This window comes from Acomys russatus, chromosome 17, assembly GCF_903995435.1.
Source record: "Acomys russatus chromosome 17, mAcoRus1.1, whole genome shotgun sequence".
NCBI lineage: Eukaryota > Metazoa > Chordata > Mammalia > Rodentia > Muridae > Acomys > Acomys russatus.
The window spans coordinates 634,508-659,578 of record NC_067153.1 but is presented as its reverse complement, the minus strand read 5'-3'; the positions used below and the strand labels follow the sequence as shown (position 1 = coordinate 659,578).

Sequence of the window (25,071 nt, the reverse complement as noted above, 5' to 3'; positions counted from 1 at the left end):
GTTTACCATAACAAAGTTTTATATCCATGGAAAAAGAGGTATTAAGTCCCCCTCATTCTCATCCCAGCTGTCCCCTTGTGGAAGTCACATTGCACATCCTGGGCAGATTCCAATCTTTTTAAAATTTCTGGTCATATCTTGGCTTTATTATGAGTTGTCATCACAAGTGGCAGAGCATGAAACCAAGTTGGAATATTCACCAAGCTATTAAAAAAGCAGTTGAGAAGGCACTGAAGACTCACTGGGATCATACTAGCATGATGGAACAGGCTGTGGGCAGGGAGGGAAGGGAAATTCCAGAATTATCTGAGAATGTGGTCAAAAGTTCAGATGTACTAGAGAGTATAAAAGTTATTGAGTTGTAGTACAAACGGAAGCAAATCATCTCTTCCTTTAGATGGTGGGGGGTTATAGTGTGTGTAACCAAAAGATCAATAGTTGTGCAATTTTCCAGGAAGACAAACTAATAGAAATATCAACTATTGTAGGATATTTGATCACACTGTGAACCCCAAGATTGTGTACCAGAAAAACACTCTTTCTAGTTGTTGTGTGGCTCAGCCTTAGCATACATCTTTGATCCAAGGGCTTTTCTATAAACAGGATTAAATAAAGTCAACCATAGGTCAAGAGGCAGAGCAAGCAACAAATTGACAGGGAGTGAACATAGGTGACAGGAAGTCACTCCACTGGAGAATGGATAGGGAGGTACACAGGAAGCAGAAAGTAGGGACATTAAGTTTGAACTGTTTTGTTTGTTGTTGTTATTGTTTCTCCTTCTGGGTTGTTAGCTGAGTAGGAATGTCAGCTAGGTGCTTTCTTTGCCTTTCTGAGCTAATAGGCTTTCACCCCAACTCCTGAGTTTTTAATGGTAAAATTGAACCTTTGGGATTCCATTTAAAAACAACAATCAACTAGGTTTTAAGAAAGTCTACTGGTCCAATCTTAGATCCACCCCATGGGAGACAGCCCACCCCTGACACTATTAATGATTCTCTGCTATGCTTGAAGACTGGAGCCTAACAGAGTCATCTTCTGAGAGGCTGTACCCAGCAGCAGATTGAAACAGATGCTGAGACTCAGAGCCAAACATTGGGTGATGCACAGGAAGCCTTGTGGAAAAGTGGGGGGAAGCTTAGAAGGACATGAAGGGGACAAAAACTCCACAAGAAGAGCAACAGAGCCTTGTAACCATGGCCAACAAGGGCCTGCTGAGACTGAAGCACCAAGCAAGGACCTTAGCATGGACTGGACCTAGGCCCCCACAAAGGTATTGCCATCGGGCAGCTCAAGCTTCATGTGAGTCCTCTACTAAGGGGAGTCGGGCCTCTCTCTGACTGGGACTCCCTTGACAACTTTTTGATTACTTCCCCCTGGTGAGGCTGCATTGACAGGCCACAGAAAAAGGGATACTCTCAGTCCTGATACAATTGATGAGCTGGGTAGATAGGAAGGGAGGGGGGCAGCGTTTTCTGCAGAATAAGGGAGTAGGTGGGCAAAAGTGAGGGAGGGTAGGACTAGGAGGTGAGGAAGGACAGGGCTGTGACCAGGATGTAAAGTGAATGAATGAATGATTGAACAAACAAAGAAATAAATAAAAAGAAAATGTATTTCTTGCCCCCAACCTATACACAGATATTTTTGTCTCTGATAATGTGAGCTTTCGAAACAACTTCTCAGACTTTACATGTATCTACAGATTTTTCATCTCACTTGAGGCAGGCTTCTGTCTCACCAGGACTGAGTTTCCATGATGGGACAGCAGCTCTCTAAACCAGTTCACTGCTCTCTGAAGAAGCTCTCTTGTTCTCTGCTGATGTCTTCTATTGTCTTTCATCTTTTCACCAGTATCTGACACCTGCCAATCTCCAGTTGACGTCACTACTACTGAAGGATGCATGGTAGCAAGGGACTCACATTCATGTGTAGAACATCCCAAGGTAGCAAACTAGCAGACTTTTCTGTTATGAATAGTGTTATGAATGTGAAAGAATGATGAGGGGAAAATAACAACCCCTTTCTCTCCCTCTTTCTCTCTCACACACACAGGAAGGTAGGATCAAATAAAGAGAGCACATAATAGGGAGCGTGCATAGAGACTTGGGAACTACCAGTAAAAGTGTTGAAAATCTGTGAACTCATTTTCTGCCTGGATGATCCTTAAGAAAATGCTCTGAGCCTCCCAAGCATATAACAATAGTCTCACCTGAGATTCATTATGGTCTAACTGCTTGAAAACAAATGGAAGATATTTCACAGAAGCACCTATGCCAACATTTTTCAATCAAGAGTATGTGAGTTAAATGTAGGATAGGACACATGATGACTTGTCTTCTGATCTGCTTAGACTGTAGTTAGAGAACACTAAAACTGACAAATAGAAACAGCAGCACTACATTGTCCAGAGTAATTCTCAGAATAGACACAATTGGCACATCACAGACAGAACCACAGAGCTCTGGTCAATCAGCAAAATCATGGACAGTGACAATTCCCAAAGGTCTGTGTCCCTTCCTGTAGTGTCAACTGCTGACTAGTTACCAGCCCTTTCCTTCTTTGACAGGATCTAAGGAGGCATACAAACCAGTGTCTCTTACATCTGTCACCACCCACATATTATGAATGGTTTTTTCTTGCATCAAGGAAATGTATAAAACATAAGAACATTTTATCCCAGGAACAAGAACAAAAATGTTCTAAGCAGTGGTCAGAGGAGCATGAACATTGGGGAAAGATTACATGGATTTGAAGCTAGGTTCTGTTAGTTATTAGTTATGAAACATTTTGACTCCATAGTACCACATCTGCCAAACAGATTTAATAATAACTCTACAACATTTCTATGAGAACTGAATTACTTAGACGCATCAAATAAAAATGTCTGCCATGGAGTAAGTATCATAGAATGAATATTCGCTATTTCAGGCATCTGTTCTGCATTCTGACCTTGACTTCCTAGATCTATAGCTTGGAGCCTCTGCCTTTACCCTTAGTCCTTAGTTAGTGTACTGTTTCCCAGATGGACTTCCTAGACTGAACTCAGCCTATCCCTCTCCCCCACAGATCTTCCTTCAATGCTTTGGATGTCGTATATTTGTGTCATCTTTTACCAGCCACTATGTGGCCACCAACCTCTCAGTCCTGGTCTGATTGGTTCTATTAGTCCAATACCTAAGGTGATAAGTAGGATGTTAAGCATTTTGCTAGACTGTGCAAAAATACCTGGATAATTGCACAAAAAAATCCTGTAAATAAAAACATGAAAGTGTTGTCTATGCATAGACCTTTGTATCTCAACCAGTGTCAGATACTGCTATTCCCGTGTAGTGGGATTAGCAAATATAAGTTGCCTGTTTGTTCTGTAGTTTGAATATTTTACATCCTGATTATAGCCCTCCCTCATCACCTCCCAATCTCGTCTCCTCCCTCATCCCCTTTCCCTCCCTCCCCTAGTCCTTAGAAAGAGTAGCCCTCTTCCCCTAACTTCTGACCTCAGCTTATCCAGTGTCCTCTGTACTACCTCAAACCTCTTCCTCTGTGGCCTGGCAAGGCCACCCTGCCAGGGAGGATGCCCAAGTTCGTGTTATAAGCAGTCTCTACTCCCCATATTGTGGGATCCACAAGGAGACTGTGCTGCCTATCTACTACGTCTGAGCAGAAGATCTAGATCCACATCTTACATGGACCTTGGTTGGCATATCAGTCTCTGTATTGTAATGTGGTTAACCTGAATTAAGTGGTTAACATCTACTATTGATTGAGAACAAGCCACGTGTTTCTTTCTGGGTCTGAGTTACCTCAATTAGGATGATTGACTTTAGTTACACCCAATTGCCTGCAAATTTCAAAATTTTTTTCTCTCTCTCTCTGTTTTTTTAGACAGCTGAATAGTATTCCATTGTGTAAATGAACCATAGTTTTTTTCATCCATTCTTCAGTGGAGGGACACCTAGGTTGTTTCCTGATTGTGTTCATTACAAACAAGGCTGCTATGAACATAGTTGAGAGAGACAATTTAACTACTGGCAACACCCAGGATACCATAAGGAAGATGATAAGCATCAAAGAACCTCCTTATGGAGATGGTTTCAAATGTGTCAAACCAGGCACTGGGCAAAATATCCTTATTTCTGCCACAGTCAGAATTCTGCCTAAAAATAGGCAAGCTTAGATGCAGGCAGAGCTGATGGCCAAACTCTGCCAAGACGGGGTAAGCAAGTCCTCAATAGTTCCTGCCTCACAAATATGTCTGTTAGATATATTAGGCTAGAAGGCTGAAGATGCTGCTGCAACATTATCGAGAGTGGTGGGTGGCTGTTCAGGCAGTAAACTGTCTCAGTCATTTTGGAAGCTGCTATCCTGTACTTCCGGTTCACTCAGGTATTTAAGTTTTATTCCTTCTCAAGACTCTGATGGGGTTGAAGACCAGATAGTTTAGTCTTACAATTAAGCTTAGGTGGTTAGAGGTTAAGATGTTTTTAGATCAAGATAGATGTTTTAAGTTAACAGAGATGAGAGATGATAGCTATTGACTTTCATTCAGAAATTTAGACCCAACAAGTTAAGAAAGATGTTTACTTTGAGTTTGCCAATACAAATAGGCAAATCACCATGAATGTAACATTCATATAACTCATGATTGTCTCATGGTTCTTCCTGCTATATGTAGTTTATTTTATTGATCTGTAATAATATAAATGTATATGTTAAAAAAGAAACATAATAAGAATTATTTTTAAAAAAACACAAAGTGGTTGTCAGCCTGAATTGCTCAAATCTCTTAAAGAGGCTTTTGCCTTTCAAAAATAAGATCACTAGAAAGATGTCAATGAAAAAGTGACTATAAAATGACAGAGATTAATGTGGCCAGTCACTTCAATTGCTGACTCAGAAATAAAAGACAGTAGTTTATACTCAAGATGCACTGCTAGTATACTTCCTCACCATGAAATGACTTCCTTTGGATTTCAGGCCATCCCCCAGCTACCGTCTACCTTGCCTTAATTTAAAAAGAAACTACATATTTATAACATCCAGGATGCAAGTAACACATATCCTTTAAGTAAAAACATTTTAGAGATTATAGATACCATCATGAAAATTTTTGGTAATAAATGTTTGCTATTGATAAGAAAACATGAGAAATGCACGGCCTTTTCTATGGTGATTTCCATGATTTCCCTTTGTAATATTTTACCGCTAACACGTTTAGACATGCAAGATAGCCACATCTAGCCATCATTAATAAATCAACTAGTTTACCTATGAATGAGGACATGAAGAAAGTAAAAGAGTATCAGGATTGAAGCTGTGCATGATTTCCAAGATTTTTACATTCCTTGTGGGGTAGACATTTAGGACTCCTCATTCATGAGCAGAATTATGTATAGATAGTAATGGCTACATATAGAAAGAATTATGCCATCAAATGTGAAGCCTTTTTGTCAGGAGAAGCTACTACTGAAAGATGCATCAGTCATGACATCACGAAAATGCAAATTGTTTCATAACATCAAATTCATCATTAAGGTCAATGTAGAGGATGTAGCATGCTCAGACAAATATGGGATGAGGCATTCACTGTAATGCACATTACCCTTCTGGAAGAGGTTTAGAAATGCAACTTTATACTTATGACTGCCCACTTGTGCCAGTTCCCTGTGTGACGGGCCTTGTACCCTTTCAGTGCAATGTTTTGTTCTCATTACTGTTGCAGGAAGGGCTTGTGAACAAAGGTCATGTGATACACCTTGCTTAGCTGCATCTGGCCTTTCATCTTGAACACTGAGACCTGCCGAGACTATTAGAAACCTTAATATAGTCCATATCCACTTAAAATATGGCTTTTGTTATATTACTTCAAGTTGAGAAATTTTCCATGATACAAACTTGAAGATCATTTCCTATCAGTGTTCAGCCTGCCAGCAAGGTGCTTTCTTTTTATATCACAGCACCCCAATTTAGCCATAATTAGTCCTTCACTCACTAGAATATATGAAATTTTTGTCTCAGATTCCTTCACACAGAGACTTCCTAGAAATCTCATTCATAAATCTCTGTATTCTTACGATCAAATCTAGTAAGTCCTGTTGCACTTTTGATGTTTTTACCACCTATAATGGGGCATTATTTAATATGCTAGAGCCTAACTATAACTATTAATTAGAAGAAGGACTTGACCATGGAGAGATGGACCACTGGTAACTTTGTGTGCTGTCAACCTTTTTACTCCCTCCAAATGTCTAGTCAGCCCCATTTCCCTAAGAGGTCTGAGTATCTTCAGTACCACTGACACTAAAGAATGAAGTATGGTGGATTTTAACTGAAATATTCCAACAAATCAACAGTACACCTATAATCTCTTAAGTGTCTTTGGCTAAGTCATTCATTTCAATTGTTGAATTTTTTCAAGGATCTTCAATTATGCATTTTCTATCTCCTCAGTCAGAAGTCCATTTTTGCTTTTACTTCTTTAAGAGAAAAATATTTTGCTCTCCAAACTCCTAATTTTTAAAGGTAGTGACTAATGTTTGATCCTTGGCCAAAGCAACCATAGAAAACATTTTACTGAATCCTCATTCAACCCCATTTTTCAAATAGAAAAACTGGAAGTGAAATACTAAAATCTCCAGTGCATTCTCATGCATGAGTAGGCCCTAGCCTTATCTCTCTGCCCTTGTTTCTGATCAATATTCCAGATCTTAGTGCGAGCCACTAGAAGCACAAATGTTAGGAGAGATGCCATGTCCAAAGGAAAGAATCCAGTCAAAAACATCTTTTTCAAACTCTAATTTCTTTGTTTCAGGTCCTCTATATTTTTCTCTCTATGAGTTTCTCCTAAAATACAGAATTAAAAATAATTTTGTCTCCATAAGGAATGTCATATAAACTCTAAATGGATGGTGTGCAGATTGCAACAAACATTATACCAAAGCCATATAATTTTTCAAGATATCCTTCTGTGACTTTGATACTTTTTCCAGCTAAACAAACAAACTAACTAACAAACAAATATAAATAAAACATAGGAGGTGAGGGGCTATTTTCAGAAGGACCTGGGATCAGTTCCCAGCACCTACGGGAATGATACCAACCATCTGCAACTGTAGTTCCAGGGTATCTAACCACGCTCTTCTGGGCTCTACAAACATTGCACACACACACACAATGCACAGACATACAAGCAGGCAAAATGTTCACACACATAAAATAAAAATAAACATTAAAAACATGAAATAAATTTTTACTCTTCTTTCAAAGAGTTAGCACAGAAACGTGTAAATAAAAAACATGGGTTGTGTTGTTGTCAGCACATCCACAGACCTCAAAGCCATAAGCAGTTAAAAACAAACACAGAAGGTAAGCTCATGGGTTCCAGAGACTCACTATGGCTTTATCTGCCAAATCCCCATGCACTAGCTCTATGAGTGCAGGCAAGCTGCCTGATCTATTTAAGCTTTCCAGTTCTTATCTACAAGATAATGTTAATAAAATTTCATGATATATATCAGTTCAGAGAGTAAGTGAGGGTTTTAACAATAAAATCTCTAAGACACGGTAAAAACAAAAGATTTTCACAAGTACTATTTTGGTGGCTCTTATTACAAAACTAAAGGAATTTTTTATTCAATAATATTCTTAAAACACTGTTCTATAGTGAAAAAAGAATGAAGAAGTACAATATTGCTATTTATTGCTACTTTTAGAAAGTGTAGGATATGGCCTATGAAGCAACAAAAGCAATGACCTAGGAATCAGAACACTGCTATTCCATAATCTTTTTTTGTTAGGAAGATGCACTGAATGTGTTTAAAGAGTTCTGCTGGTGCTTATTATATGGCTCTTTTTTATTCATAAATTTATTCATCTATTAATTCATTCATTTTCTTTTGTAGTTTTTAATACACTTTTGAGTATGTGTTTTATACTCAGAAATGCAGCATGGGTTTGTGGCAAGAAGCATTGTAAGTGGATAAATTAATAGCAAATGTTCCTTGATGATTATAAAATATGAGAATGGCCTTGAACCAAGATATTAGTGCTTGGTTAGTTATTTTAGTAAATAAAGATTATAGAAATAATAAATGAATAAATGAGCAAAGAGTATGTCAAGTTTCACTAATAAGATAAGAAAAGTGGGATATGTACAGAAAAGGCAATGACACAAAGAATATACCAAATCTATGAAATGGAGTCTTTTGGTTCCCTAGAATATGAGTTACTGGGAGAATATATCTGACCATCATTACTTATTGCAGATGCAGTGCTTTGAAAACAAGATTGAAAGAACATTGGCAATAATCTTTTTAAGAACTTTTGAGTCATTGACATTTTATATTTCTACAAAGAGGCACATTTGAGGAATGTTGGTAGGCAGGTAGGTATATAAGACAAAGCTGGAAGGGATTCAAACGGAAATGTTAATGGGCATGTATGTTGTTCATAGATTATCTACTGAAAGATTAAGAGAGTACTGGAGGTAGTGTTATCCTCCTACAGCAAGCCCTGTAGATGCTATCACACTTGAAGCACAAGAAAACTATCTTAAAGCTGCAATTATGAAAATGATAGCAGCCTTAAAGGAGGAAAATAAATCCTTCAATGAAATACAGGAAAATACAATCAAATGAGAAAAAAATCAATAAAAGTGTTCATGACCTAAAATTAGAAATAGGAGCAATAAAGAAAACATTATCAAAGGTAATCTTGATGATGGAAAACCTAGGAAAAAGAACAGAAACTACAGACAGAAGTATCCCCAACAACACAAGAGAAGAAAGAGAGACTCTCAGGTGTAGAAGATATGATTGAAGAAAACAGTAGATCAATCAAAGAAAATGTTAAATCTAAAAAGTTCCTGATAAAAAATATCCAAGAAAAGACCAAACTTAAGAATAATAAGAATAGAAGAAGGAAAAAACTCCCAGCTCCAAGACACAGAAAATATTTTCAACAAAATCATAGAAGAAAACTTCTTCAACCTAAAGAAAGAGATGCCTATAAATACACAAGAAGCTTTCAGAACACCAAATAGATTGGACCAGAAAAGAAAATCCTCCCACCACATAATAATAAAAACACTCAATGTACAAAACAAAGAAAAATATTAAAAGTTCCAAGGGAATAAGGACAAGTCACACACAAAGAGAAACTTATCAGAATGACACCTGACATCCTACTAGAAACTAAAACCCAGAAGGGCCTAGGCAAATATCTTACAGACACTAAGATATCACAGATGTCAGCCCTGACTACTATACCCAACAAAATTTTAAATCACTATAGAAAGAGAAAGCAAGTTATTCCATAACAAAAACAAATTTAAACAGTACTTACCCACAAATCCAATCCTAGCCCCCCCAAAGAAAACTAGAAGGAAAACTCCAACACACGGAAAATACAGAAAATAAATAACCCCACATCAGCCAAACAAAAATAGGGAAACACACACATACACACACACACTCCACAACCACTATCAACAAAATAACAGGAACTAACTATCTCTGGTCATTAGTATCTCACATTATCAATGGCCTCAACTCTCCAATAAAAAGACACAGGCTAATAGAATGGACTAGAAAATAGGACCCATCATTCTTCTGCATATAAGAAACAGACCTCAGCAATAAAGTTATACATTACCTCAGAGTAAAGGGCAGGAAAAAAGTAGTCCAAGCAAACATTTCACCCAAACACAAAAGGATATACCTTCTTCTCAGCCCCTCACAGAACTTTCTCAAAATCAGACACATACTCAGTTATGAAGCAAAAGTCAATAAATGCAGGAAAAATGAAACAACTCTCTGTATCCTATCATATCACCACCCATTGAAGATGGATATTAACAACAACAGATACATCAAAAAACTTACACACTCATGGAAACTGGATAGTTCTTCACTAAATGAAAAATGGCTCAAGAAAGGCATAAAGAAAGACATAAAAATTTCCTAGAATTCAATGAAAATGAATGAACAACATACCTAAACTTATGGGACACTATGCAAGCCATGCTAAGAAGGGAAGTTCAATACATTAAGTGTCTCATAAAAAAAAAAACTGAAGATATTTTCAACTAGAAACTTATAGGCACACCTGAAAGCTCTAGAACAAAAAGAAGAAAGCACACCCACACAGAGTAGAAGGCAAGAAATAAAACTGAGAGATGAAGTCAATAAAATAGAAATAACAATCAATGAAATCAATGAAACAAAGAGTTGGTCCTCTGAGAAAACCAAAAAGCTAGACAAATACCTATTGAAATTAACTAAAAGAAGGGGCGATAATATACAGTCTAACAAAATTAGTAGTGAAAAGAGGACATAACAACAGACACTAAGGAATTCTACAGAATCATTAGGATATATTTTAAAAATCTGCATTCCACAAAATTGGAAAATATAAAAGAAATGAACAATTTTCTTGATAGATACTACTTTTCAAAGTTAAGTTATGGTCATACAAACAACTTCAATAGACATATAATCACTAAGGAAATAGAAGCACTCATTAAAAGTCTCCCAGTCAAAAAAAAAAAGCCCAGGGCCAGATGGTTTTAGTGCAGAATTCTACCAGACTTTCAAAGAAGAGCTAGCACAAATATACCTCAATTTATTCCATAAGGCAGAAACAGAAAAAAATATTTCCAAATTCATTTTATGAGGTCAAGGTCACGCTGACCACCAAACCAGACAAAGACTGAACAAAGAAATACAATTAAAAACCAATTTCCCTTATAGATGTAAAAATATTGAACAAAATACTCACAAACTAAATCTAAGAATAAATCAGAAAGATCATCCACAATTATCAAATAAATTTCATTCTAGAGATGCGGGGATGGTCCAGCATACGAAAATCAGGCAGTGTAGTCCAAAATATAAACAAACTGAAAAGAAAAAACCCACATTACCATTTTACTAGATGATGAAAAAGTCTTTGACAAAATCCAACACCCCTTCATGATGAAAGTCTTGGAGTGATTAGGAATACAAGGGACCCACCTAAACATGATAAAGACAATTTACAACAAACCTATTGACAACATCAAATTTAATGAAGAAAAACTCAAAGAATTTCCATTAAAGTCAGGAACAAGACAAGGCTGTCTACTCTCTTCAGATCTTTTCATATATGGATGTCTAGCTAGAGCAATAAGACAACTGAAGGAGATCAAGAGAATATAAATGGGAAAGGAAGAATCAAAGCATTATTATTTTCAGATGATATGATGTATATATAATTCTACCAGAAAACTAAGAAATAAATCATGGAAATAATACTCTTCACAATGGCCATAAACAATATAAATTATCTTGGAATAACCATAGCCTAGCAAGTGAAAGACTTGTATGACAAAAATCTCAAGCCTTTGAAGAAACTGAAGAAGATATCAGAAGGTGAAAAGATCTTGCATGCTCATGGATCATAGAATTAACATAGTAAAAATAGCCATCCTACCCAATGCAAACTACAGATTTAATACAATCCCTATCAAAATTCCAACACAGTTTTACAGTACAATACTCAATTTCACATGAAAAAAAAATCCCCAGAATAGCTAAGACAATCCTGAACAATAAAGAACTTCTGGAGGTATCACTATCACTAATTTCATGCCATGCTATGTACCAATCATAATAAAAATCCTCATGGTATTGACATACAAAAAGACAAGTTGGTCAACAGAATTGAATTGAAGACCTAGACATAAACTAACTCTCTCTCTCTCTCTCTGTCTCTCTCTCTCTCTCTCTCTCTCTCTCTCTCTCTCTCTCTCTCTCTCTCTCTCTCTCTCTCTCTCTCTCTCTCTCACACACACACACACACACACACACACACACACACACACACCTGTTTTGATAAAGAGGCAAGAAACACATAACTGAAAGAAAGGAAAGCATCTTCAACAAATTGTGCTAGTATAACTGGATGTCTCCATGTAGAAGGAAGCAAATAGTTCTATATTTATCATCCTACACAGAACTCAAGTTGGGACAGATCAAAGAAATCAATATTAACTCAGACACACTGAACCTCATAGTAGAAAAAGTAGGAAATTGCCTTGAATGAATCAGCACAAAAGACAACTTTGTAAACAGAACACCAATCGTGCTGGCTCTATGATTGACAGCAAACAGGACATCATGAAACTAAAAAGCTTCTATAAGGCAAAGGACAAAATGAATGGGAATTTTTCACTAACTCCATATTCAATAAAAAGCAAATATCCACAATATATAAAGAACTCAAGAAACTCAGCTATCAATAAACCAAAAAATCAAATTAAAAATGGGGTACATATCTAAATGTAGAATTCACAACAGAGAAATTTCAAATGGCCAAGAAACACTTAGAGCAATCTTCAATATCCTTAGCCATCTGGGAAGTACAATAAAAATGACTCTGAGATTCTATCTTACACCTGTCAGAATGGCTGAGATCAATAACACAAATCAAAGCTCATGCTTGTGAGGATGTAAAACAAGGGGACCACTTCTCCATGATGCTTGAGTGCAAACTCATACAGCCACTGTGGAAATCAATATGGCAGCTCCTCAGAAAATTGGGAGTCAATCTACCTTATGACTCAAAATATACCACTCTTAGGCACAAACCCAAGAGATACTTCATCCTACCACAAGCACACTTGATAAACTGTTCATAGCAGCTTTATTCACAATAGCCAGAAACTGAAGACAACCTAAATGTCCCTCAAACAGAAAATAGATACAGAAAATATGCCACATTCACACAATGAAGTAATACTCAGCTGTTAAAAAAATAATATGAAGATTTCAGACAAATGGATGGAACTAGAAAAAACAATCATCCTGTGTAGAGCAATCTAGAACCTGAAATACAAACATGAAATCTACCCACTTATAGTGGATATTAGCTGTTAAGTAAAAAACAAAAATTATACTACAATCCATAGACCAAAAACAGCCATGTATCAAGGGCTCGGGGAGGGGGCTTATATAGCTCTCCCTGGTATGGGCAAATCGAATAGATTTCGAAGGTAGAGTGGGGGCAGGTGGGGCCAGGTACAGGAGGGACCATGTGGGAGAGGGAGGGAAGGAGGGAGAGAGTATGGGGAGACTCAACTGGAATTAGGGGACATTGGCAGGGGGCAATGTGAAAACCTTGAGCAGTGGAAACTTCCTGAAACCTATGAGAGTGATCCTAGCAAGCACTCTTAGTAATGGAGAGTATAGAACCTGAACTGGCCATCTTCTGTAACCAGGGAAGGCATCCAGTCTTGGGATTTGGACACTAACCTAACCATAAACCCTGTGACCCACAATCTGTCCTGCCTGCAATATTTGCTTGGGCAATGGTGGCTCAGAGCTTGTGGGAATGGCCAACCAGTGTTTAGTCTAACTTGAGCCTAAACTATGAGAAGAAGTCCATGCCTGACCCTGCCTAGATGGCAGCAACCAGAAGTTGGATAGCCCAGAGTTGTAGGGTAGAGCCAAACATGATTGGAAAAAAAAATAGCCCAATGGTCATCAGAGAGGCTTCCTTCAGCAGCTAATGGTAGCAGATGCAGAGTCCCGTAACCAAACATTAGGCAGAGATAGGGGAACTCTGTGGAAAAGGGGCAGGGGGAAGTGTGGTAGGAGCCAGAGGGTCAAAGATACCACGAGAATAGTTGCCATAGATTTAACTAAGCAGAGTTCATAGGGGCTCACAGAAACCGGAGTGGTAATCACAAGCCTGCATGGGTCTGCACTTAGGCCCTCTGCATACATGTTATAATTGTATAGCTTGGAGTTCCTGTGGGACTCCTAGTGGTGGGAATGAGGGTGTTTCTGACTCTTTGCTTTCTTCCTGCTGTGTGGCCTCACCCAGCCTTGATATAAGAGTTTTTGCCTAGTCTTATTGCATCTTCTTATGCATTATTCAGTTGGTATCACTGAGAGGCCTGTCCTTTTCTGAGTGGAAATGGAGGAGCAGTGGATCTAAAGAAAAGGGATGGTGAGGAGGGAGGCTGTGGTCAGGATATATTAAATGAAAGAATAAATGAAAAGAAAAAAAAAGAAGGAAAAAATTGGGGCCATAGAAATTTGCCAAAGGGGTCATGACCCGTAAGTTGAGAACCGCTGTACTAAAGTCTCTTGCAATCGCCAACTTTATCCAGAGCATCAGGCAGTTTGTGACTCTGAGGGTTACATGAGTATGGTATTTGATCACAAGACAAGCCACACGTGACAAAAACGTGTTTTTCCATAAGGCACATGAATAATAACAACTGAAGTAAACTCACTCCTATCCACTATGCCTTGGAGGAGCATGAAAAAACATTCTAAGAACAATTCTGTTATGAAGAATATGAGGTCATAATACTCTTGTCTTGTTTTCTTGGAGTATTTTCATGAGTACACAGAATTCCCCTCTAACAACTCCATTCTTGGACTGCGCTTTCACAATAAACAATGGGGTCCAGGGGGCAGGAAAGTGCTTTGTATAAATCTGGCCAGAATAAACTTGCAATTAAATATTGTAATTTTGCTAAGAGATGAAACATGACTAAGGAAGGACGTGTGTTAACTGCTCATAATGGCTGCTAAAAATTTCCTATGACATTAAATTAAGTTAGCTTAACTTTAAATTAAGAAACAAGAATGGGCACAGAATAAGAATATGCTTCATCTAATAATTCATGTTTAATTTAGTGAGCAGTATAACAAGACTGCACATTTGGCACATGATCACAATGTGCATCACAGCTGCACTAAAGCAGTTCTCTTAGCTAAGAGGGAACCATGATAACCCTTTCCCAAACTTTCTATTGATTATTTTAGTCATCATTCATGTCTGACAGTCTATTATCTATCTATTTACCTGCTTGTATATATATATATATATATATGATTCATGCTTGATCATACATTTAGTGACAGGTTAAATGAATTATAAAATATATTAAAATGCTGCCTCAGAGGATATTTTGGAATATTTACTTCATTATATTGATTTGTGAATGTGTGTGTGTGTGTGCATATGCTTGTGGTTTCCCACAGAGACCAGAAGAGAATGTCAGATCCTCTGGAGCTGGTGTTACAGGTGGTGTGAACTCCCTGATGTGAAGGCTGAGAAGAGCTCTCCAGTCCTCTTAAAGACCAGCAAGTCCTCTTGATTGTTGAACTATATCTCTGCAATATATTGAGGGATGTTTTTTGAGTGTTAAATTAAAAGCAGCATTTCATAGTATTTATAAAATATAAGTATGTTACACTATTCAGAAAAAGTATAGTGGTAAATCCCAGATATTAACAGCATCTCTTTGAATTGCATATTTCCAAACAAGTATCTTCATTGCTTTCTATTTTGAAACATAAATATTACTTTTATGTTTAAAACCCAACTTAGACAATATTTACTATTTTAATTTTTTTTCTGTGTCTGTGTACATGTATGCCATGTATGTGCTGTGACTAAGGCCAGAGTTATGCAAACAATCCTCTGGAGCTGGAGTTACAGACCGGTGTGAGTCGTTAGATATGGGTGCTGGAAAGGAAGCAAACTTGGATTTCCTGGAAGAGCAACAAGAGCTTTTAAATGCTGAGCTATTTCTCTATGTCTACATAGCCTTCCTATTTATTTATTTTTTCACAGAAACTGCTATTAACTCTAGAAAATTATAGGCTCAAAATTGGATGCCTAGAGATTTCTGCTAATATCAAGGTTTGGTTTATGATCCTATCACTGTGTGAAATACAGAGATAGCACTCAATAGTCAGTCAATAAATGAGGTATGGCCTAGAATAATAATAAACCAATCTGGGCAATTTATTCCTCAAAACTCAGCTGGGTTGCATGATGCCAAGGAATACATGTAATTGGTTATAAAATGTTAGTTTCTACCTGATTCTTGTAGCAAAACTGGAACAGTTAAGTCCCAAGGAAAACCCAGGTGTTCCTTATTAGTTATTTTCTTGGCTCTACATTAAACTAAAGTTTGCAAAACATGTATCCAGACAGGAAAGTAAGCAGAGAAAAGTGACTGGTGTGAACAGCCCTAACTCCTCACATGACAGCACTCCATGGGGTTTGGCTTTGAATTAAAGATTTCCAACAGGGTTTGAATCAATTTCCCATCTTACAAAACAATCTGTATGGATGAAAATCACTACCTAAACAGTGGTTGTTACATTGTAACATGATAAATTCCTCAAAACCCTGTTCATTTTGAGCTGCGTGGCTTTTTTCTTATTCTATATGATACAAGTTTGTACATGTGTTGGCGGCAGCACAAGTAGTTGTGCACACAGCCACCTCTCTGCCTAGAACATCTTGCAATACATCTTTTGCCTTTTTTGTTAAACTCATGCTCTTATTTGTCATCTTTACCACATAGATTTTGCGACAACTCAGACACACCTATTCTGTTCTGTGTATCTTGAACTCTTGATTGATATGGATTTTCTAGAAAAAAATGGTGCCACATAAATATTTATTTATTTTGCATAGTTTTTGTCAATAATCTAGCATGGTTCACTGAGGTGGCTCTGATTCAGCTTCTCTGTCATGACTATGGACATACATTAGCTAGGGTTGCAGTCACCTATGTAGGTTGACTTGTCGTTTGGTTTGTGCTATATGACAACAGAAGGCCTTAGTTCCTTATCACATGGACCTCTACATCTCCCCAGTGTGGCCTAAGTGTCATCTCAATCTGGCAGTTGGCATCTATGTTAGCAAGTGGCCTAACAGAATATGCAAAGAGAAGAATGCACTGCTTGTAAGCCACATTGCTTTTTCTGCCCAAATCTTGGATACCATACATCACTTCTCTCTAATCTCACTCACTGGAAGCCGGTCACTAACTCTGTTCACGTGAAGTAGAGGGGACACAGCTCTGCTTCCCAGAAGGACATTAAATACACTGTGGGCACATTAAAAAGTGCCAGCATTACTCTAATTGCTCACTGTATTGTAAATATTTATTATTTACATGTCTACTCTTTAAATGTACATCTGTGTATTCTTAACATATTTATTCTATGTTATGTAACACTACAAGGCTATGTGCAGTGAATGAGCAAGGTATAGAAGATTTAAATTATACTTGCATTTTTGGGATAACGTCTCCTGTATGCCAGACAGACTTTAAAGTTTCAAGTAGCCAAGAGTAGGTTTAAATTTCTGATTCTCCCTGCTTCTACCTGCTGAGTCCTGGGATTACAAGTACCACCCAGTTTTAATGCAATGCTGGGGACCAAACCCAGGGCCTCACACATACTAGGCAAGTACTCTATCAGCAGATGATACCCTCTGTCCCATGAAGTTTGTGCTTTTGTTTGTTGGTTGGTTGCTTGGTCGTTCGAGACAGGCTTTCTCTGTGTAGCCTTGGCTGTCTTGGACTTACTTTGTAGACCAGGCTGGCCTTGAACTCACAAAAATCACCTGCCTCTGCCTCCCAAGAGCTGGGATGCACCACCACACCCAGCTGAAGTTTGTTTTTTAATCTCCCACTCTAGGGTATTTTTCTGACTTTAGCTGTCAAGCCCATCTGAATCTTTGACTTCCCAATATTTAAAGTGAGGACTGCAGTAATCAACCCTGTTGTTGTGAATGAGGAAAATGTAGACAAATGTACACTGTAAATCACAAAAACATGCAGCATTCAATTCTGAGTCAGCCAGAATACAGTGCTACAAACCCTGCAGGGCTATGGAAGAGGCTTGAGTTTAGTCCAGAGCTTACAGGCTACATTACCCAGCAACTGCTAGACAAGGACCCTTTTTTCTCTCCTCTGCCTCAGAATGCTTCCACATCATGCCCTACATGTGCAGGTAGTCAACACACACTTTCTACCTATCATGCTGATGGCTGCCTTCTTTTTTCTTTGTTCAGTGGAAAACAGGGAACATTCTTTAGGCGATTGGAAAGGACAGGCGTGAGCTGAAATCCAAGCTCTGCTGCCCAGACTGCAAACTCTGTGATCCCTTGTGGTTTTGTGTGCTTATTTGTTTTTTGCTGTTATATAGGGATAGTAACCTTACTTGTTAAGGAGATAATAAGTAGAGAAATTTTAGAACAACACTTTTTATTACCAAGTGCTCTGGGAATGTGTTTTAGTCTTCATTTGTAAATGTGGTTTTTATCATATTGTTCTATCATTACTCAGGGCAAGGTGTGTCACTTTCAAGTCTCATTTGGCACACCAGAATGACTTGAATACAGGAATGAGTACTCTCCTGGGTTTTTCCTGCCTACCTGGGTGGTGATCTACTGGAAAACAGCTGGCATTGTTTCCATTTGTTCTTTGGCTGAGCCCAGAGGCATGGAGGGCCACAAGCACATTTCAGAAATTTGAAAAATAAACAATGAACTGTCTCATGCTTGCTATATATGTCTTTTTCCTCCCACGGTTTAGTTTGACTGGTTCTCAGCCGTAAAAAGTTTACATCAAGAAAGAAAAGAAAGGATGGGTTTCACAGCTTAAAACTCTAGCCCTATCCCCTAAAATTTTCCAACCCAAAGTTATGATGTGAACAAATGTTCTAACCAATATGTTCATTAAACATTTAATAATTACTTTGCTCATAAAAGTTTAAACAGCTGCTAAGTTGGTGAAAATGCTCCCTCCCAGGCAGAGCAACCTGGTGTATTCTACAAGAAGGCTTTACAAATCATCAGACTACATGATGCATTCAGATGAAGGGGAAGATGCATTCAAGGACTGTCTCTAAGTATTCAATTATGTATGCAATGAGCCTGTCCACCAGGTCAATTGAGCTTTGTTTATACCTTCAATGAGAATCTTGACAGCATCATTGTTAGAGCAGTTTCCAAAAGGATTGCTCAGCTTTTAAATAACTTATTTGGAAAAACATACAAAACAGGTCATGACCTTTTCTCTAGGTTATTTTACAACATATTTTCATGAAAGCAAGGTTTATTATCAGGTGGGTTTGGCAATTACATTTCACCCATCTTTGGTCCTTTCATATGTATTATTTCCTATCCTTGGATTATACCTTGTCTCAATTCCAAGATGCATAATGGCTCCAGAAAGCCACTTTGTTGGCCAGGATGGTTTCTCTGAAATGAGTCCCCATGGCACTATAAGCTGACATATGACAGCATTCATGGCACCACCCACTGCCCATGAACACACTTCCCACCTGCTGAAGTTGTTTAAGTGTCACTCTCTACGATGCAACTCAAAGAGCTGTGAATCCCATGACATTCCCCCAATTCAGAAAGCACCCGTGGGGCTGTGGGGTGAATGCAGAGTTCCTGCCCCCCATACTACCTGCACACCTCCTTTCTTCCTTCTGTACCCGAATTTCAACAACTCCTGCAAATTTTAGCTTTCAAATATTTCCCATAACCTTCTCTTTCCTAACACCCTTCAGTTTTCTCAGCTAAAGGCTTGCTGGTTTCTGTTCAGTTTCTGGCTATTCAACTATACATCCTGGCCTGAATGCAGTGAAATGCAGGTCCACTTCAGATGCTCACTGACTCCAGCCTGCTTACAGGGCTTGTTCCTCCTAAGGCAGCCCATCAACTTTACTCCTTGCCTTTTTCAAGCTGTCCTCTCTCTAGCAAAAACCAATGTTTACATCCAGAAAGACAACATAACCTACAAACAAAGCCTAAGAGCCAGAGTTTGAAGATGATGTTTACTTCACTCCGTGCCAAACTTCCTTGGCAAAGGCATTGACATAATGTCCTAGGCACGCAACTATTGTGATACATTAATGAATAATTTGGGGGAAGGGAGTAAGGAAAAGAACTTAACCAACTGTTAGTTCTTGTGACTCTATCCCAGTGTTTCTCAATATACACTTTATGTTAAGCTACTTTATGAAAACAATGTTCTATGGGCAAAAGTTTGGCGAGCACTCCAGAGATACTCCTTAGAGATTCTCAATGCATGCCAAGACATTAAAATTAAATCAAGGCAAAAATAAGTGTCAGTAAGAAGAGAACAGTCCTTGTTTGGAATAGGAGAATTGCTAGCTGTGTTTGAATTATAGAGTAAAAGCATGTTAACACCCCTTTGCTATGAAACAGTACTCGGCCCCAACACTTCCAGAGAGCTCCCCATTACGTCTTACTACTACTATCCAGCAGCACATGCTGCTACCACGTGATCATCAGGAATTCTTTTGTCCAAGTAATTTTTAATATTCTAAATTTTAAAATATTGATATATGTTGTTTTATAATATTTTGTCACAATTCACAGTATGCCATGGCAATTTTAACACACACACACACACACACACACACACACACACACACACACACACATATAACAATTATTTTCATCAAGAGTAGTTTGTATAGTGTTTTATTGTTTGTTTTCTAGAGCAATTGAGAATTATTTTTACTATCCTTTTTATGGTTTTTATATTTCTGAAATTCTCATACATACATATCACTGTTCTTTTTTGTTTTGTTTCCTGTCTTGTTTTGCTTTGCTAGATAGGATTCTCTGTGTGGCCTTTGTTGTCCTGGAACTCACTCTGTAGACCAGGCTGGCCTCAAACTTAGAAATGTACCTGCTGACTCTTCTTCCAGAGTACTGGGGTTAAAGGCATGTGCCACCGCCACCCAACCATATTTTTGTTGTTGTTTTGAGAAAGGGTTTCTTTGTGTATCCTTGGCTGTCCTGGACTCCCTGTGTAGATCAAGCTGTCCTCAAATTCACAGAGATCCACCAGCTTCTGTCTCCCCAAGTACTGGGATTACAGGTGTGTGCCACTGAGATGAGTTGTGTTATTTTTTTTAATAATAGTATTTTATGGTTGGCAATGACCTTTGCCCTTTCAAGCAAAGTCCCTCTTTCTATATATGAAGAATATACTGCCTGTCTTATTTAGGGTTCCTGTTACTGTGATGAAACACCATAACTAAGCAATTTAAGGAGGAAAGGATTTATTTGGCTTATATTTCCAGGTTGCTATTAGTCATTAATGGAAATCCAGAGGAAAACTCAAATAGGGCAGGAATTTGAAGGCAGGAGCTAATGCAGAGGCCAAGGAGGAGTGTTGCTTATTGCTTGCTCCTCATGGTTTGCTGAGTCTGTGTTTTTAATAAAACCCAGGACCACAAGCCCTGAGATTGCACTACCCACAATAGACCCATGTCAATCACTAATTGAGAAAATGTCCTACAGGTTTTCTTACAGTCTGATCTTATGGAAGCATTTTCTTCACTGAAGTTCTCTTCTCCCATATTACTGTAACCTGTGTCAATTTGACAAAAACTACCAAGCAGAGTGATTCAGGTCATTCAGCTTGTTTGTTGCAGAAAAAACAAAAACAAAAACAAACAAAAACCCTAAGGTCTTATACCACCCCTGGTATTCTTTCTTTCATTCCATATCAATAATTCTCAATCTAAGGCAACTTTCATTCTGCAGGGGGACATTTTACATGTGAAACAAAAATTTTTTCCTCATGAGCTAATTATCTCAAGTATTTTAGTATAGTGATGGAAATTAGACCCATGCTCATAGTGTTCTGTTAATGATGAAGAAGATCAGAGGCTACTCTCATAGCTTACAGAGGGTTATTTTTATCAGTGAAATGCACCTCGTCCAAGATTTGCTGAATCCATCAATAAGTCTAAATCACAGAGATTCCAGGTTATGATAAAATAAGAGGAGATAGCCTTTAGCTGTGCAGGAAAGAGGTAGGCATACAAGAAATGAAGAATAGTTAAGAAACTTCTGGTGGAAGGCAGTCCTAAGGAAGAAGAAGAGAACAGAAATTGGTGCTGAAGATAGAGAGAGCATGAGACTCTTAATCCCAGGTTTATAGGTTTGAACTTCATGTTGGGCACCAAATATTATAGAAAATGTATTAATTCAGGGGGCTTTTCTATGTACCCATTCTAGCTCCAAAATAAAAGACACACAGACTTATTATATTTATTACTGATCTATACGCTCAATACCTATACAATTTATATAGCAGATACAATTTATATTAATTTTCTAGGCTGGTCTGGCTACTTCCCAGCCATGTGCCCCAGCTTACTTGCCAATATTGGTCCTGCCTGGGCTGCATCTGCTCCATCAGGCCACGCCCTTTCTCTTCATCTTTTTCTCTCTTTTCTGTCCCATTTAAGGGTCCCTCACTGAGACCTCAAGCCTAAGAATGGAAGCTCCACCTACCTCTTTTCTGCTGAGATACAGGCTGTCTAGCTTTTTATATTACCCAATCAAAGATAATTTGAGAGCAAAGTTTACACAACATAGATCAGTATACATGAGAATGCACTCATCTGGACTACAGCCAGATCTCAGGGCCTAGAATCAGCATTTGTATACAAGGGCACCTGACCAACCCCCAACAAATGACATGTTTTCCTCTTGCCTTCACAGTGATACCAAGCGAGTTAATAAGAAACATTCTTTCGTAAATGTAGTCATAAAGACTAAATTCTAATAAAGAAATATAAGAAAATAATTTTGTGGAAGCTATGCTGTAACTTCTTTGTCTGAGAACTTCAAAGGAAAGCTTTGTCATCTCTATGAGCATCACTTGGTAGGGATGAGGTTTGGCCACTCCCATGGGTCTGAGGCTAGGGTACCTGACATGACCACACCAATAGCACACATTTTCTCAGCACTTCACTACGCAGGACAGCCTCTACTCCCCATAGTTGGAAGTAAAAGGTCATTGCTTGCCAGTGGGAAAGAAGTTAGAGAAAGAAATGGACTGAAAAGGGGCCCAAGGGAGCCTTTGTGTGATGGAAGTGGTCTCTGCCTTGATGACAGTAATAATTACTGCATAGGTTTTCAAAGCTCATTCAACTACACACTTACAATGAGAACTTATTATCTACATAAAGAGGTGTTCTAGCTAGGAAATACCTGTAGCCTCCTTGGAACTGCCAGAGCCAGAATTATCTCAGCCTCTGGCTCTCAAGAATGCCTCTGCCTAACCCTTTAGTTCAGACCCTGACATGCAATGGCTTCTAACAAAAGAAGCATCCCATAACGCTTCCTGCCACTTTCCCTTAAGGTTCAGATACTGCTGCCTCACCCAGAAAGCTGCTAATACGACCCAGTGAAGATCATACAGTAAGAGATATGGTGACTCTTAGCTGAGACACAGCCTCCTAGCTGTTCTGCTGTGATCAGTTTCCCAAAACGGCAAGAAGATGGAATTGTTTTTTTTCTCAACAGTTAAAGTCAGTTTCTCTGTGGCTAACCATTTTGTTCTGGTGAGAACTTGCTTATGTCATGACTCCATGGATAATGATGCCCAGGTTCTGGGATCTGAGAAGCAAGAAAAAGGGTCATTAAAAGGGTCTTTTTTTACTGGAGCACAGAAGCGCTGCCTCCAGACCTGTGTAGGAGTTTCACTTCCCCATCACTAGGCATAACTGCTCACTTTTTACATCACCTCACTGGCAGTGCCACTAAAATACAACTCTAAGATTCTGAATAACTCAAGCTGTATTTTCAGAATTATAGCTGCTTTTAAGATTTACACCAGAATGTCTATAAATCATTTTGCATATTTTGTATCATATTAAGCAAATGTAAATTCAGTAAGTGGCTGTGATGTGCCCAACATATGCAAGTGGACCCTATCTCATCTACTTCTCACAGTAAGGCTGCTAATAATTCATGTCTTTATAAAGGCCAGTGACATGCCCATGTTTTTGTAGATAAGTTCTCTAAATAGCTTATTATTTACCACCTGGCTAGTGTAGATCTGCTTGTAAGATAATTTAAAATATACATGAAATCTGGAATCTGCACTTGAACTACAGACTAAAGCTTGGATTTGTATTTTCCTGAGTTTAGGTCCTTTCCCAGCCACTTTGTGTCTATGAACAGACCTGGAAAGATGGGTTTCTATATATGTTAGTTTCTTTGCTTTATAATGAAAGAACTAGGCCATACACTATTTTACTTTGAAATTATTTTTTAAATATCCATAACAAGCCTGGCATGACTTATAGCTCTAAAGGGAGTCTATGCAACTTTCTCTGCTGTTCAGATTGACTTCATACACTCTGGGTATTATCCTGCCCTTGAATTTGCCTTCCCTTCTTTAGTGTGGCTAACATTTTAATGGAAAAAATATATGGAGCTTCATGCTTTAATGAGTCCATGAGGACCATCCCCACAGACTCATGTTCTCCCCTTCTAGTTATTCTAAAAACAGCACCTGATCTGAATGCTCTCTGCCAGGAAGCACATCCTCCTTCCTTACTCACTTGATCTGGATACTTGCTCCCAGTGATCTCTGCTACGGTGTTGAAGGAATCAGTATCTGGGTAGGTCTTTGCTCCCATCTCCAGATGAATGATAACTGTGTCCCCACGAGAAGCCATTCGTGAAATCATTTCTGCATCTTCCACTGTGATACAGGCTGTTGGAATCTTGGGCACATCATCTTGATATTCCTGAAAGCCTGTGTGAGGACTTAAGAAAAAGAAACATAAGATTACCTTAAAAGTGAAAATTGATCCAAGGCCCTTATATACTGAGCCTAATTTTCACTGATTTTTACATGTGCAAAGTAGAAACATTTGCTTTTTATATTAATGTAACTTTTAGTTTTAATAAAACTGTATAAAATTAAGTTTAATAATTATATCATTTAAAATATTACGTATTTTTTTTTTGTAGTTTGGCTAAGGCTAGTGTAAAAAGTTGGCTTAATCTTTTACAGACAGTGACAGTGCTTTCGTAACCAAGAAATGAACAGAAGGAAAGAAGCCGCCAAAACCATTGAGGGTATAGACAAGTCCCACATGTGTGGCTCAGATTCTCTCAGGTCTGTAGTTACTTACTGTGACTGTGCCTCCCCTCTGCCCATCCAAACACACAGCACAGAATATATAACCCTGTTATACAGTAGAAAGTTGCACAGAAATATGGCAAAATAACTAAGAAGTATTTGTGCTGCTACAAAGATATGCTAATTTTTTTGCCATAGAGAAAGGATATTTATTACATTTATGGCACTAAAGGAGATAATTATATGTGATGGCTAATCTGTACATATTCATGTCTGCATGTGTACGTTCACACATATACGTGAGCACATATGGATGCGGGTATACAGCCATGTATAGGCAT

The 25,071-nt window shown here is 38.2% G+C and overlaps 1 protein-coding gene across 1 annotated transcript in view; it reads right to left on the bottom strand.

Annotated features, from left to right (window-relative positions):
- The window catches only part of Cpq (carboxypeptidase Q), a 324,103-nt gene that overhangs the window by 219,611 nt on the left and 79,421 nt on the right, over positions 1-25,071 (bottom strand). Inside the window, exon 3 of the mRNA XM_051159454.1 lies at positions 24,204-24,411. Coding sequence (XP_051015411.1) covers positions 24,204-24,411 — 208 coding nt within the window. The remainder of the gene's footprint in view (positions 1-24,203; positions 24,412-25,071) is intronic.